Source organism: Seriola aureovittata, chromosome 3 (assembly GCF_021018895.1).
Source record: "Seriola aureovittata isolate HTS-2021-v1 ecotype China chromosome 3, ASM2101889v1, whole genome shotgun sequence".
Classification (NCBI taxonomy): Eukaryota; Metazoa; Chordata; class Actinopteri; order Carangiformes; family Carangidae; genus Seriola; species Seriola aureovittata.
This window is the reverse complement of record NC_079366.1, coordinates 24,253,032-24,270,606: the sequence shown is the minus strand read 5'-3', so window position 1 is coordinate 24,270,606 and position 17,575 is coordinate 24,253,032. Positions and strand designations below refer to the sequence as shown.

General features: G+C 41.9%; 1 protein-coding gene across 1 annotated transcript in view; it reads right to left on the bottom strand.

Moving 5' to 3' along the window:
* fhdc1 (FH2 domain containing 1) overlaps positions 1-17,312 on the bottom strand; it is a 33,655-nt gene extending 16,343 nt beyond the window's left edge. The window contains exons 1-3 of the mRNA XM_056372510.1: positions 17,059-17,312; positions 2,438-3,282; positions 463-524 (exon numbers count right to left, since the gene is read on the bottom strand). Of these exons, the coding sequence (XP_056228485.1) occupies positions 463-524; positions 2,438-2,938 (563 nt within the window). The 5' untranslated portion in view covers positions 2,939-3,282; positions 17,059-17,312. The remainder of the gene's footprint in view (positions 1-462; positions 525-2,437; positions 3,283-17,058) is intronic.
* Positions 17,313-17,575: the final 263 nt, after the last annotated feature.

The window sequence follows — 17,575 nt, the reverse complement described above, 5'->3', positions numbered from 1 at the left end:
GGCAAATCACGCGAAGCCTGTTAGCATTGTTATCACCACCATTATCAACAGTCACTCTCCAGTGCCAGAGGATGGTCAAATATCCTGCCTTCCCCCCCACACACACCTTTCTGGCATTGGAACAGTGAGGGCTGTGTCCGCTAATCTCTGTACCTTTCCTGACATTCACACCCACTTCACGCTGCGACTGACCAGCTGTGTGTGTGTGTGTGTGTGTGTGTGTACCCAGGGTTTTTCTCTCTAGCTCTCCTTTCACATTTTTTCATTCAACTATTTCTGTCACTTTTTGTGTGAATAGCCGAGTGCAAAACCATGAATGCCTTCCAGGAGACACTGTCTGAAAGCGTGCACTCTTTAAGATGGCTTTTCCTTTAGTTTGTCATCCCTCTGGACATGATCCACTGAGCGTTATGGAAGCAGCTCTTCACTCAGGTGCTGATGCCGGTGCGGTGGAGGACTTACTTCTTGAACTGCTTCAGGAAAATGCCCACATTCATCCCCCTCTTGGAGTCAAGAATGCTGATCTGAAAACAAATGAAAGGCATCATGAGTCATTTTACTGTAGTTCTCATTAGCAAAAGCTTTGAAACAGGAACAACACACCCCTCCCTACTCCCGGCCACTCCTCGTTGTTTTTGCTTGTGTTACCTACACCTACCCCGACCCCCCAACCTCAGAGTCACCCTATGGGACACTGAAATTCCACCAGGCCACACGTGTAGGTCACGCCTCCTTCATTAACAATGGCTTGCACTGTTCTCCTTTAATGGGTACAGAATGTACATTTTTAAAAAGGCTCCCTCACAAGATCCAATTAAAGCTTTGAAACAGCGGTCACACACTTCTGCTGTGGTTTGAATGACAAACGGTGAGTACAGCTGAGGTGGAAGAAGACACATAAAGAAACCATGTGATGAAGCTTACATCCACACACTGCATAATAATATAGTGCTGAAATTATAAGTTAATTAATCGGTTAATTATTTTAGCAGAACTTTGATAGCTTATTATTCTTTTAAGTCAGTTATGAAGCAGAAAAGCAAACGTTCTGAGGTACCAGCATCTTAAACGTGAGGATTTACACCTTTTCTTCTGATTATAACACTGTAAACTTCAGACAAGCAATCTGAAGATGTTGTCTTGGGCTCTGGAAACTTCTAAATTTTTTTGAATAATTTAAAAAGGAATTAATTTATAATGACACTAATCTTTAGCTGCAGCTCTAACAATAGTATTAACCACATATCTTATAATACAGTATATGATACACACAAAGGCTAGATAATAGATGGCACTAGAGATATGTCTCTGCATGCAGAGATTGTGGCTTTGTTTGAAACTCCCAAAGGTGTGTTTAGTAACAACTGTTCAGACTTTGAGGTTTGTCCAGCTGCAGTCAGTTCATTGTGACATGAGTATCCCTACGCCTCACGCAGGTGTTGCTTTACAGTTCACATGTTTCTGTCCAGGAGCACTCAGTGACGCAAGCATGCTTTTGTGCTGATTATGGACACAAATCATTTTTTACACTCAGAGAAAAGCTGTAACTGGGCACCGTTACCTAATGTGTCCCTGCTGATGTCTGAATACACACTGTATTCTGAGCAGTGTAGAGTTATGTGCTGTAGCTTTTGTATGATTATGACTGTGAGACTTTTGAATCCCATCAGTGGCGTGTTCAGGACCTGAAGTGACCAGTACATCTTGCACATGTTTGCAAAAACAATAGAAGTAGATGTTAAGAGTCTGTATGTGTCATGACTTCAGGTTTTATACATTTATTGAATCTGAGCTCTGAAACGAGAACCTAAGAATATTTAATTCAACAGAAAAATCTGATTTCATTTTACAAACTGAGAAACAAAGAAGTGATCACTGAAAATCACAATAATGAAAAAATGTCACTATTTTGATTGCATGTTTTTTTTTTCCATATTTACCTGGATGACAATGTGCTCAATAATTGACCTTACTTTTATGGTGCTCTGGTTGGATAATTCACTGAGCATATATGTATATATACTTATCCATACACCTGATGAAAGTTGTGTAGACCATGGGAAATGAAGAGTGTGGAAGTTTTTCATTTGTATAAAAAACATAAAACATAAAATGTTTTCACCTGGTTAAGCAATTAAAAAGCATTTGACACAAATACAAGCACTTTTGGATCCTATCATCATCTTCTATATGATATATGATATATATATATATATATATATATGATGATACAAACAGGAACTCATATCAATCTCTAGAGGAGACACTGTAGGGTTTTAAAAGGTGGTTGTACGGGCGAGTCCTCTGTGTTAAATGTAGTGACTTCCAAGGCCAAAAAAAGGCTATTTCAAATTAAGGAGGAAGAATAATCACTCTACACTCCTCCATCACCTGTTGCAGGTTTCAGTGTTACAGCAGACTCCTAACAACCACTCACCTCATCCTTACTGCTCTCCTTGAATGAGCGGGATCGGGACACCCGAGCAGAGGATCCAGTGGTTGGCGCAGCCCCTCGTATGCCCGTCAGCGCCTCCTCCTGCTGCCCGAACAGCTCCTCCACCGAGCGGACATCGATCTGGTACTGCTGCTGCCGCACCGCCAGCGTCCAAATGTTGGGCTTCCCGCGCACTTTCTCCTCCGGGATCGGCTTCCAGAAGAAGCTGCGCACGCGTCGCTTCTTCCTCGCATTGTGGTTAGTGGAGGTGGTCGCCAGGGGTGGCGGAAGTGGGGGAGCCCCCGGAGGTGGGGGCGGCAGGGGAGGAGGAGGAGGAGCTCCATGCTTGGAGGTGTCAGGGCCGACACTGAGGGAAGGTAGTGCGGCGTGTCCGGACATGGAGGACGGGTCAGAGGTTGTGATGGAGGAAGTGGTGCAGCTGCTCCCCTCGCTGCTGCAGCTCTCTGGCTCATTGGTTGTGGATGGACAACTCATAACAAGCATCACAGGGAGAAGCAGTCAGCATATGAGCTATATGCTGAGAGAGAGTGTTACATAAACTGATTATATCTGATCAGTATTTCCTCTTTTTCAAAAATGATCTCCAAAGAACTGATTTCTTTTCTTTTAGGTGCATCTGTTCAGTCTGAAGAACATCAAAATGCTTCAGTGCCGTCCCCTCGCTGCTGGAGGAAGGCGAGGTGTCCCTTCATCTAGTCACAATGAAGGGAGCATGTCCTTTGATTCTGTCCATCTCCATCACTCAGCTGGTCATCCATCGTGCTGAGCAGAGCCTTTGAAGGTTACCTCCCGGGGGAAGAGGGCGGGCAGCGGCGACGGCCATGGAGCTGGAAGAGCAACAAAAACAACATAGGACGGGATTATACTGAGGTAGTCATGCATACTGTCATGGACAATCTGAAATTAGGGGAAATTAAGGGGTGTGACAGATCAAAAGAGAAGGGGTACCCAGTCAAAGGGGCTCACAATAAGGGTAATGGCAAATCCTATCTTTTTTTCTATGTTTGAAGGGCTTTGAAGTCAGGCTCTGGGGTGGATAATGGTCAGAGATGTTACACATACAGCTTAGCTTCTGTTACACAGTTTGGTGTCATTTTCAGTCTTAAACAGTTCTCATGTAGCAGGCCGCTAACAAAGACAACTAAGGAAATTGAAGGTTATGACAATAATGGGATTTCCATTAAAAGCGTCACTTAAAAGGGCATGTGTTCTGTAGTGATGTTGTTCTCTGATGGTTTTACATCAGACTGACATCCATGTGACCTTAAACTGGCAACACAGTGCTTTCAGTAATGTAAGTGAAGTTGTTACATGAATGAGTTAATGAAATAAATTCTCAATAAAACTGGTATGATTTGTTCTATTATTTAGATTGTGTTCAATGATTCATCTGTTGACTCTTCAATGTTAATCTAATTAATTCCCTTCATTTAATTCTTTGATGAACTCCAATAAGATGAAAAGCAGCAACCACTAAAATTGCTATGGCACTGACTGCAGCTTTTTGGAAAACAGCCAGCAGTCTCTCATGTATTCAGATCAGCCTCATCTGTTGCTATAGGGAAGAGCCTGTCACATAGCAACACAAACGACAACACAGTGCACCAGAAAAAAAAAAAAGTTGAGATTAGGCAAATTTTTGTCAGTTCACGTTTCAAGGTGATCCTGGAAAAGAGTACAACATCAAACCCACCCGATGCAGGTGAAAAAGACATTTATGTCATGTCAAACAGACACATCCACAACCTCGAAGACTCAACTGTTAAATCAGCTGGATTGAAAATTGTAATCTGAAAGGTGCATGATGCCTGCGAGGAATGTGGAGTCACTCAAATACTGTACAGTTCCTTTAAACAAAGACTCTGACAGCTGCGTTATAACTCCTGCAAAACTCCAAAATGTTCACCACAGCTGACAGCTCACTAAAGGGGCAGGTAAGTGGAGACAGGTTTAAGATGTGGAGCCTGCACTAACAGGAGTGTCACACAGTGATTGTACAGTGTCATAGTCAAGTATTTTTTATAAGAAGCTGACAGTAGAGAGATAACAGGAAAGAGCCCCTCGGCCAACAGGACACCCTACTCTCATAAAACCTACGACTAGTAAAAATTCAAGTACAATTAATCTAAACCCGGTAACACACAGTACAGACCTTAACATGAAATCAAGCTCTGCTTTCACCTACACAATAAAAGAGCGCTCACTGCTATTTTACGATTATCTTGTCAATTTATTGATAAATTACTTAATTGGTAAACGAAACATCAGAAAACTGTGAAGAATGTCCATCACAACAGACATCTATATAAGGGTGACATCAGCAGATGTCTTGTTTTGAATACCAGGCCAAAACACAAAAATATTCAATAAAGCAGAAAATTCTCACATTTGAGAACCAATTAATTTTCTTTCTATTGAGTAATCAACTAATCCCTGCAGCCCTACAGTATCTGAGAATACATAGATTATATGTGAAATATTTTGTGGTTTTACTGGTCTAACTTTTCTTATTTAACTTTTACAAGATGAAACCTTTTCCAATGAGTCAGAGTCACTGGACAATCTTTTCTAAATCCAGACTACTCCAATTTAATAATTTAATAATAGCATCCAGAGCATAATTTATTAAATACATAAGTGGTTATTGATGATGTTGACAGATGCTGGAAATGTGTAAAAGCGTCCAGGAAAACCCAGGCAGTCTTAAACCTCACAGACTGAAAGAGAAGAAAGTTCTTGAGTGCCCCCCCCCCCCTCTTTGTCAAACCAACGGTTGCGCTGTAGCTCTCAGTTGGAGGGAAACTGGTTGTGTTTCAGGACAACACATCACTCACTGCCACAGTTGACATGGCTACAGTGATCTGATACTCCTCTCTGTCTCAACAAAGAAATGAAAGGAAGTTCTGACAAAAAACAAGAGATAAATCAGAGGCATGGTGGTAATGTGGGTGATGGTACATTAAGCACCAGGAAAAGAATTTGGTTTAAAGGGAGATAATCAAATTCAAGATCAGTCAGGGTATTTTCAATCTTCAGGATTTGTCCTGAAAAATAAAAATAATAATAAATAATTAATATCAAACACTGGACAAGTGGACACTTTCTGGTGATTTCTAGAATCTACTTACTGCCTCCCATTAGTTAGCAGCCTTCTCCACCTGAACCCCAAAGTTCATTACTAATTAATAAGGAAGACGTCACTAATGGCCTCATGTTGCCACCATCAGCCTGCACACTCAGCTGTCCCCTCCTCAGAGCCGGACCACACCACCATTCATGTCTAATTCATGAGACTGTGAGAACATCTGACCTCACACCGAGTCATCTCCCCCTGCGATGCTAAAAATGTGGCTACTCTAACAGCTGGTGTGGAGGAAGCTCAGGAGCAGAAAGGGTTAAACTGTCTGCCATCGCTGCCTTTATCTCTACTTGTGTTGTTCACTATCACCCCAGCTGCTTTAAAAGGAATAGTTTAATTGTTTATTTTGGAAATTTGCTTTGACGCCACTTTATAGTAGTTGGTTAGCTCAGTTTAGCTTAGCTTAGCACAAAAACAGAAGCAGAGGGAAACAGCTAGTCTGGATCTGTAATGCTAACAAAATCAGCCTACCAACACATCTAAAGCTCACTAATCAAGACATTATATTTTGTTTGTTTAATCTGTACAAGAAACAAAGTCTATTTGTGCAAAACCACAAAAAGTATTTTCTTCAGTTTTTAACACTTACAACTGCTGGTAGGTGAATTTCGATGGACATACATCAGAGTGGTGCAACTCGACTCGTAGCCAGAGATAAATGATAAATCCATTCATACAGCGCTTTTGCAATTTAGCCAATAAAACAATTGCGTGACATTTACACTTAAGTTACATTTTTATACAAAAATATTGATATTAGCTTTACAGCTAACTAGACACAACTAAGCTAGCTCCCTGTCTCTCGCATTGTCTCCTCGCTTTAGCTTCGTATTTGATGGACAGACGTGACAGCGAGTATCAATTCTCATCTAAGGTTGTGTAAAAAAATATATATATATTCCTTTCAATATGAAGCTACAACCAGAAAATGATAGTGTAGCATAATGACTGGAGACAGGGGAGAAATGTAGCTTATCTGAGATGATCCGGCAAGCTCCTTTCAAAGCACAAATTTCTAATGTAAAATCATATCACTTTTTGTCTGAATTTAGAGGCGCTGGTAGGCAGGTATTTCTTACCTTTGGACAGAGCCAGGCTAGCGGGCTAGCTGTTTCCAATTCTTAGGCTAAACTTGCTAACCGTCACTTGTGGTAGATTCATATTTAGTGTACAGACAAGAGAGTGGTATCGATCTTCTCATCTAACCCCCAGCAAAAAAGCACAAGTACATTTCCCCAAATGTCAAACTAATCCTTTAAAACTGAAGACGCACTTTGTACTGTCATCCTACAGTTTACCTATCTGTGCTGTAACTGCAGTGAAATAGGTCTCAGGGGATTGTGTTTGTGCTGCAGACTCCAGGTACATAATCCTGGCTCTCTGAAGAAATCTGCTTCTTCGCAGTGATTGATTTGTGGTATTTCACATTCATTTAATTACATTTCAAACTGAATGAGGGAACAAAACCAACTGACAAGGCTCTAACTGACAGTCTAACATGATTTACAGAGGAGGCCACACATCTGTCAGTAACACTATACAGAGAAGCCCTGAGGGCCAGAAAGCAGAGACACTGCTTCCAGATTTCACACATCCACCTGCTGCCATGAATGAACACAGACAGAATCATCTAAAGGTCCACCTGTTGTCGACCCCGAGGCATTCCCACTTCTATCAGGCTTCATTACTGACAGGGAATACCCCACCCTCACACATCCTAAGTCAACAAAGGTCAAAGTTAACATGAAGAAAGAAATGGTTTCCTACAGACATGGGGGTGGGACCCCTTCCAAAGGGTCGCACCATAAATCATAAGTAGAGGTCCTGACAGGATCACATGGGTCCTAACTGAGACCCCACCCAGGATCCAAGTCAGGGTGGGTCTGGGTATATTGTTTAATTTTAAGGCTTGACAAGTAACAATTATTGGGAACCACAGTTCTATATAATGATAATAATAATAATGTCACTGATTAAAATACCGATTAAAAGCTCCAGCAGCTTCTTTTCTGCCCTTGGGGAAGAATCTCAATAAATGAGTTCAGCAATTAATGAAGATGCTTCCATACAGAGCACGAGGAGTCTGTGAATGGTGTGTTGAGGATGAAAATGATAAGAAACACAGGCAACAGATCTCAACCCAATTTAAAACCTATGAGAAATCTTGGTGTACAAAAGCACCAAATGAGGGAATATCTTTTGTTCATCCCTCTAGTCGAGCTCTGGAAACCTGGAGAATCTGAGAGCACCGAAGCTGTTCTGGCAAAACCTTTCATGTCATCCAACTGTGGTTTCATAATAGACAAAAGGTGATGCACAGAGACCTCTGACTGCATGCAGGATTTTTTTTTCCTTTCTTGTTCTATAAAAACCCTTTCTGCAAAAATGAAAAGGATTTTAACCGGAGGTAACTGTCAACAAGTTTCCAGGGAGCCATCAAGTCTAAAACAAACAAAATCCACTTTAACTCACGAATGTGTAATGCTGAAGGTCAAGGCGCCACCGCCTGCTATAATAATCCCCTGTTGCTAACTTCCAGTTCAATTTCCTGAGGGTCAGTGAAGCCCCCGCAGAGCGGAGGTCTTTCACTCAACACCGTAGGGGCAAAGAGGCGCGTTCACAGGGGATTTGGCCGATCCTGCTCCATCATCATCACCATGGGAACGCTCGTTAGCAGAGAGCGGTTTTGCGTAGGGCTCGGTGGGGTGTCGCTGTCAGACCTGTTTGTTTTTGATCCCTACGACCACCTTGATCCCGACTTGTCCAAACGGTGGTGAAGGGGCAGGTGGTGATGGGATTTCAGAGGCACTGAGACTTTTTGACTTTTTTTCCGCTCATGACTCTAATAAATTCTACACGCTGGGGTTGCAGCTAATGATGGTTCCTGTGATTAATCATTTGGTCGACAAAACGGCATGAAATGGCCATCACAAGTTGATCCTAATGTTACATCTTCTTGCCAACAGTCCAAACCCCAAAGACATGTAGTTTACTATGACAAAAGGCAAGAATTTAGCCTCTCCCAGCTTCTCACGTCTTTTTGCCTGTGTGGTTTAGTCTGTCCTCTGTCCGTGTACAGAACTGTACGTATGACATGTATTGCATGCTTCACCATCTCTTAGTATCTCTTGTCTGTTCTCTGTGTGAATTGGTATCCTTGAGATTGGCCTTTGTATGTATGGGCCATCCCATGGGAGGGATCCCTCAGGGTCTTCTTCTAATCCAAACTGAGGGTCTATGAAAAGAGGGTGTTGTATGTGGCCAAGATTGTAAAACCCTCTGAAGCAGATGTGCAATGTGTGATTTCGGGCTGTTTGAATTAAACAGACTTGAAAAAACACTCACAATTGAGAAGCTGGAACCAGAGAGAGTTTTTGTTTTTATTTTTAGCCATGCAGGCAACACACACGGCTCTGGGGATGGCAATGTCAGTCGGTCCAGCTTTTTTTTTTTTTTTTTTCAGTGGATAAATCCCTAATAACTTTGGTGATTTTTTTTTCCTCAAGCTCCACCATACAGTTTGTGGTTCAGAGTGAAATTCATGTATCTTGACAACTATTGGATGGACTGCCCTGAAATCTGCTGGAGACATACATGATCCCCATAGAATAAAATGTAATAACTTTGATTCCCTAGTGCAGTCATCACGTTCCCATCAGCTGCAGCTGTACTTGGTGTTTAGTGCTGATTAGCAAATGTTAACATGCTAACACACGAGACTAAGATGGTGAACATGGTGAATATTACACCAGCACAAGTTCAAGTTGTCATCAAACTGGAGTTTCACCTCTTGGGATTTGTTTGCTTCACCCCTCCACCGCCCCACGAATACCAATGTCAAGGTCCTGTTTGTGGTTCACAAGGGGAATTTCCGAACGGCTGCTGTTTGAAGGGTTTTACATCTAGAAACTGATTGAATTGATTAAAGAGTAACTGTAAGGCCGATAAACAAACACGCTCACACTCAACGTGTGGATTACGTGTTTCTGTATCATGCAGCAGCTCAGTGTTTTCTGGGACTCACTGGATGAAAAGGACTTCATGTCCATTTGGGAACTCTCTTCACAGCACAGCTTATCTCTCTGATTTCCATGTCTTGTTTACAATGGAGAGGAAACACAATAGAGTTGAAAATGTTCTCAGCAAAACACACATATACACACACACACAAGCACACAGACACACACACGCACGAAGACACACACAGATATACGCTGCCCAGGCTACTACTGCCCTGACACCAAAGACAAAAGAGCTGTGCTGCCAAAAATTCTCTGTTCACACACAGGGGATATGAAATGACACCTTTTAGGTGCGTGTAGCAAACAGTGGCAAGCGTTTACAGTACAGCGGCCCTTGGCAACAGCACAGGGACTGCAGTTCATCATTCAGTAGCAGAAGGTGACAGACTGCAGCAGGATCACTAATGTATTCAAGCCATATAACTCTGGCCTGTTACATAAATCACATTAAGCCTCCAACAAAATGTACTTATGTCAAATGCAGTGCATGTCAAAAACTGACAGTATCTTTTTTTAACAACTTTATATAAATTGCTCCTCTCAAAGTTTGTGTTATCCAGACAAATATCTGGTGAACTGCAGGCAATTTATCACCACGTGCCACTGGTTGTGTAATACACAAATGAGCACCAAAAAGCCCTGACAAAAACATGCCGGAAAACATAGTCTCTAGTTGGGAAATGCTGTGGACAAGGAACCTATTATTCAGGAAATCCTGGATTTATCAAATATTTTCAAAGACTGAGCGCTTGGTACCTTCATGTCTGTATTTTCTGAGTGAACCCTGGCAGAACCTGACTGACTAAATTATTCATATCCACATGAATAAAGTAAACTCTCCTCCAACCGAACCGCTGCTGTCCTGAGCAGATAGCTACTCAGGGATGCCGACCCAGAGTCACCTGTGTAAACTTCTGGTTTAGGGAAATATTGGATTGGAACTGAGGGTCTATGAGAAAAAGAAACATAACTTATAAATTCTGTCTTTAAAGTAGACACATTTTCTGCTAGGTGGCTTTTTCACACAAAACAACTAAACTTTTTTGTTAATTTGCTCTTTGCTCTTGTTTAATTAGCTCATGTGATAATCACCTTTTCAGGAACAATGAGTTAAAACGCTCAGCACCTTCAGCCCCGCTCCCTTCACACAAAGCGATCAAGATTTGGACTCCGGATGAGCAACTACATCAATGAGCATGTCAGTACTCAGCGCACAACCTGTCAAATCAGATAATCCTCATCACAAGAGTCGTCTTTATTTCCTCTAGTCACTCCAACCTCTCTCCTTATCTTTTAACTTTTGTTCAAAGGTTGAGTTCATGACACTGCTCTACTCCTCCTGTGCTTATTTATCGCTAATTCAATCCACAATAAATAAAAAGAAGCCAGAAGCCAAAAATTCAGGACCAAAGATTGAACTCGGATTAAAACAGTACTGCTGGTGACACTAAACTTCAAAATACAGTTGCAGAATGAATTAGGCCACATCAACCTAATTCAAGGTGACAAATATGCTGCACGTTCAAGCCGCCAGCTTCCAAAACAAACAGCCATGCGTGATACAGCAGGCTCTGCACTGAGGGATTAATGTGGCTCGAACAGAACTCAACAGTTTCTTCACTCTTAAATCTGCAAAATCTGTTTTAAGGAGCTTATTGCATGGTGTTATTTGTCTAGAGAGGGGAACGCATTCCTAATGAGGCCAAGGTACAGTACACAGCACCTCATGCCATGTGAAACTAAACCTGCAACACTGACGAACATTGATCTTTCCATCGCAGGTTTATCTGCTGAAGGTCAGCGGAGGGTGCACTCTGCCTAATATCGTCATTGTCACCTACTCGACATCTCGTTATGCAACTTTGCTGACACTAAGAAGCAGGAAGTGGGAGGAATATTCCTTAAAACTCTCCTGCAAACTGCATCTTCTTAGCGTCCGCAGTGCACTGTCCTCTTAAACTGATCGCAAACCCGTCGACGTCTCGCTTGATCTTCACCATGGCAATTAAATCCACCTAAAAAAACTGTCCCCGATGTTCCTCTACTGCGACTCAAGATTGGCCCACAATTCACAAAACGTCCCTATAAATAGACCACAATCTCCCATCCAGCTCTCTCTGCATCAAAGTCCCATTCAGTGTGAGAGGAAAGCTGTCAGCTGGAGGTGACAGTAATGTCTTTCCTAATTCATAAACTTTAAAGAGCAGCTCGATTAGCAGCCTCTCAACCCCCAGTTATCGTGTTGTTCTGTAACTGAATGAGAAATGGCAGAAAACTGTAAGACATTTGCCAACAGGTCTGTGGTCACTTTGTGCCACCAGCAAGACTGAACCTGGGATTTATCCTGAAGTTCTTATGAGAGAAATGTGGGTTTCTGGGTTATGTCGTACAGTCTGGACCATACGAAAACACTTAGTGGGTTATTTGGGGCACTTAATGTTCTGATTAATGACGGCGTCAAATAATTATGACATTGTGTTCTGCTGCTTTACCTTCAGTCCTGCGTAATAAGTCACCAAAATTAGTTGCAATCTAATAACTGAGCTTGTTTTCCTCGAAATAATGGTGGATTTTACCAGTAACACTTATGGCATCTGCTAAAATTGCTATTAGAATCTGCATTTAACACCTAATTTCTGAGTAGGAATGATGTTGCTATCATTTTATTCTTTAAAGGAAAGGCTCTCAGTTTTTTATGTCTGAAAAAAAACAACTGTAAGGTGCCCATATGAATCCTGAAACAGCTTTTTCTTGCTGTAATCACTGAACTGTTTCTAGGTACTTTCAATATCAGTGATGGGGTCCAAATCCACAGTCCTTCATCCACACAAAAACATATTCAAACATTTAATATGAAGCTTCTGCCATCACAAGTACACAAATCAAGTTCATGTCTTAGATTTCAGTGTCCAAACGGTCACCTGACTATTGTTTTAGGACAGACTTGAAACACTGTGAATCTCTCCTAGTAAGACTGTAACTTTTCGCTGAACAGCAGCAACTGTGGCCTTCAGTGACAATTATGTTTATGTAAATGGTAAAATGTAGTGTAACAGAAGCACAAGTGGAGAAGAGTCTTAAAGATGGCGACCTGACTCAGTTGCATGACAATATCTATCTAAAGTTTACTGGGATTAGCTAACATTAGCCACCATATGCTACAGGTCATGCCGGACCACATAAGGCTGCAGCAGCAAAACCTCTGAGTGCTGAACTGAGAGAGGATCTGTCTTATTGATTATGAATTAAACTTTTCATTTGTAGGAGGAAGATTGTGTTATTTTAATCTTTCAAAAGTGACATAGCGTGAGTGTGCTCTTCTACCTGGCATACCAACCTCCTCTATAATCATATAACACACTGATCTCAACATTGCACATTAAAATCCTCCGTTTCTGTAATCTTTGCTGCACAGAGAAATAATGTGTGACATTCTACAGACTGCTGAAGCGACAATTATGCCTAACCAAGCATTCTTTCTATAAGAAGCCTTTGCAAGTGCGAAATTACTTCCTGATAACACTACAAGGAAATTATTGATGATTCATGACATATAGGAAATAAATGCTCGCGATTGCCAAAACAGAAGCACTGCCAACGCCGTCACAAATCACACTGTAGCCCACATCAGCTCTAAATCACAGGGTTACCGTGCAATATAATAATAAATATTGTTCTTTCATGCTGAAGAACAGCCTGTACAACAATCTAATGGAGATCGATATTTACAGAAATAAACAAACCCCAAACACCAAAACTGTATTGTAACTGCAGTCCCTTTACTGTGCATCAGTTTGTAACACAAACACCTGCAGAGTCAGCGAAGGAAGGATTTTGTAAAGACCATGTGCAGATGCAGTAGCCCCCAACACAACATATCCCCCAGGCTTGGCATAAATCTGCTAATAACAGCCTGTGTCTGAAACGAGGATTTCACATTTTAAAGATTAAAGCTGTCGGTTCGCAGAGCACGCGAGCCTGCTCTGTCAATGACTGTTTGAAGAGGCGTCAGACGGGGTTCAGCTAAGACTAATATGAATGACCATCTCAACTGTAACACAGGTTATATCATGCCTGAGAGCAAACCTGTAACTGAAGAGGGAATTGCCCTAATCATATAATCTGATTCAAACAAACAAGGAATCTCTGCTTATCCTTGTAACAACTGACCGAGCAGAAAAATGCTTTGAGCGTCTCGCTCATTAAAATTTTGTTGGTAAGCAGCAGATAATTCAGTACGACATTCTGTGTGAGCATTACAGGAGGAAATCTGTATTAACATGAACTAATCTTGACATGATGACAGATCAGCCTCAAACTTCATTCAAAGTGCATTTCCAGTGCTGCTGAAATGATTAGTGGATTAATTGATTAGTTAATCAACAGATAATTAGTTGACAATACTTATGATATGACTGTTTAATCATTTTATCCATTTACTGGGAAAAACATTGCCGAACATTTTTTTCATCCCATGTAAATATTTTCTGCCTTTTTCTGTTCTATCGGTTTCTTTGTAAATCTAATATTTTCAGGATTTGGTCTGGGGGTCAGGCAAAAACAATCAGCTGATAAAAAGGTTAATTGTTAATGATATAATCATTAGTTGAAGCCCTAATTAAGCTTTAGGACAGGGTGATGTTTTGATGAACAAACTCTGAAAACCTACTGTTTGTTACCTGCTCAGCACCCAAAGGGCAGACAAGGTTAGCAGCTAGCTGTTGGACCTAGCGGAGCTAAGAGGAGAGTGAACTTTACTACTCTGATGTCAGACAATAAATAAGATGATAAAATGAAATCGTACATGATCCTATCCATCTGGCCCCCTCCTAATAGGACCACTACTATCCCAAACAGCGACACAGCCACTTCAAACATATTTCAGACGCACATTAAACGTCACATTACAAAACAAAATTGAATCTCCTAATAAAAAATACAAAGGAGTAAAAGTAAACCAGGCGAAACGACACCCGCTCAGGCTGGGTAATGATGAGAGGGAGGGATGAGATGAGACGGGATACTTGGGTCTGCGGGCCTTCAGATCAAAAACAGAGCTTCGAATCTTCTCCTGTTTGTTCTTGTGATCAGTGTCTGGCCTGTAGCAGACCACCGCGACTCTATTACCTCTGCCTCCGAGCTCCAATTGTTGCTTCAGCAATCTGAGCCCGGTGCCGAGAGCAGCTTCAGGCAAATCTCACTCTACCTCCTCGGCCTCACGGTCTTTTGCCTCGTCTACTTTCAAAGCAGAGTCTGCCACAGAAGCTCACGTTAATCAGCACCAGTTTGAGCATTATAACACACGTGCTGTATGATTCAGTAGAAAAGCAACAGATCCTGAGTGCCGCGCAGGTGATTATCATATACAAAGGTGACAAATAAAGCAGGTGCTCAGGTCACCGTGGAGACAACAGCAGGGAAACATGGAGGGAATGCAAACATGTTTACATGGCAGTGGGGAAAAGTGTTTGCCCAAGGGCACGGAGACAGAGCAGGCTTCATTAGAGTAGACTTTAATACCTGCGAAACAGTACTTACAGGCAGTGCGTGCACGTGGATCACATTACAGACTCTGACTCACTGAACAATGTAAACAAGTCCCCAAAACAATATTTACTATTTACCCCCCGCAGAAAAAGGTGTTTCGTAAAATGTCTTAGCCTCGTCTTTTCTAAACTTTTTATTTTGGGCTTGTTTTCTTCATCAGTCAGTTTATAGCTGTGAGCGTTGGGTGGTAACAGGGGATGGGAGTTCAGGGCGTGACACGGGAGACAAGCAGGCAACCAAAGATGCTTTAATTTTCTTCCTCATCTCTTTCTTCTTTTGTCATCTTTTTTTTTTTTTTTAATCTTTTTCCCATTTTTCATTGCAGGTTGAAATTGAATTTATAAGACAAGGACAGATTTTTAGGCAATAAAGAACACTTGAGTTGACCCAAGTTGCCAACCGCTATTCAACCCCTCCTCGCTCCCACACAAATAAATCAAGCCCCCCGATATCTTCCTCCTCGGGATGACGTCAGAGAATTGAGTTTTCCATGTTACTCTCTGTCTCCACAGCAACCGGGGGTGACACCGCCCTCCCCCTTGACCCGACCCGGGGAGAAACTCTTTTTTTCCACGGGGGTATTGTTCCCAACACTTGAATGGATTGCCCTCTAATTCATCTCAGCTTGGATAATAGTGTACAAAAGCCAAGGAAGCTGGGGTCTGAGGTGCAGAACAAAACCAACAGGGGCAGAGTTATAAAGCCATACATGCTGAAGTAAAAGGGCTGGGGCAGTAAGTTCTGTTACGACTCCACAACAGCCACCACAACAACTAACACTGATTCTTACTCCAGTAATCACTTTAACGTAAAATGAAAATGTCCATCAGAGTATAGGGCTATGTCGAACCTCAATACTTTTGTGGTTGCAACTGAAATCCATCCGTAGCACCAGATATTGAGAAAAATTTAAGGACAAAAGTTGGAACATCTGGTCACATCTATAGATGTGTTTGGTTATAGTCTGATCAGATATTTCCTGATTTAAATCAAAAATGTCTCCAGTTTTCAACAGTTTCATTCAGATAGAGTTCTTGTGTGGTTGCTTGCAGTGTAAATTTGAGAACTTTGGATACCTTTGTTGAATAAAACAAAGGTTGAAAATAACAAATTAGTTTGCATCAGCGTGAACAGGACAATTTCTATATCCAGCTCAAATACAATATTAATGGATCATGCAAGTAGTTAACTGCCAATTCATCAAAACTTCTAGGCAACAGTCATGTGCAAAAAGAGACTTGACTGTTGGCAAGTGCCAATTATAAAGGAAATAAAAGGTTATGTGTTGGTTATTGTAGTTCTGAAAAACAAACTCCAAGATGAAATTACTTTGATTCTGTATTATGAAACACAAAATATGAAAACTTTTTACAGACACCGTATGATTACTACTTATAGTATTGAATTAGAACGTGACTGCTTGACTGATAAGTGACAGAATATTTAAAAAACACTTACATTTATATCTATTTTACACCTTAGATTATAAAATCCTTCATTTAATCTGTAGTAATGCATATTTGGAGGTGTCTTGCAGCCATATTAAATGGCTATGGCTAAATAAATCTTGAAAGTGCTGAGAACAAGCTGATGTTTCCTTTGTTTTTACACTGCCAACATACAGTAAATCAACAGATTCAGGCCTCAAACTACACTAAATCTTTATAATGATGTAATTTTGGACGTGAGCTGCATTGCAGGACACATTGTGTAGTCACCTTCCAGGCTCAGAGAGAGGTAACAGCCACAGGAGAGGCTTTGCTGCTTTGCTAAAATGTACATACAGACTCCACGCTCACAGCACAGGGACTTTTCACGGCAGAGTTACAGCAGGTCGTTACATATCGCACATCCACACACAGCATGATGCGGCGGTACCGTCCTGCTTGACTTACCGGAGGGATGAGCAGGCTCGTCGGGACACGTAATCCGCTCCGACGCCGTTGGATAGTTAGTAGGAGATACTTTTCAGAGGAGAAAATCTGTGTTGCGTTTCAAGTTATCAGCCCGTCAGGTGAGCCGCTGCCGCCTGTCCTGACCGAGCCGCAGCACAAACACCGACACGCACACACACACACACATTCACACACACCAGCAGCAGCAGCAGCAGCAGGAGGGGCAGGCGGTGGCGGTGTTGGGAGCTTCCTCGTACGTGATTGGGCCAGGTGGAACAGGCGCGTTCACGTGCCCCATTGCGCGCGACACACGCAGCTTGTGACCACTGGTGCAATCACAAGGCTGCAACCAGTGGTGAGCTGGCGAAGGTGAGTCCATGCAACCATGTACATTTAATCAGGTTTGTGCTGGCAGGCATCCAAGTGGGGATTGATGCTTTTTGTTGTCCATGACAGTAAACTGAACATCTTCAAACTGATGGTCAGACAAAACCAGACATGTGAAGATATCACCCTA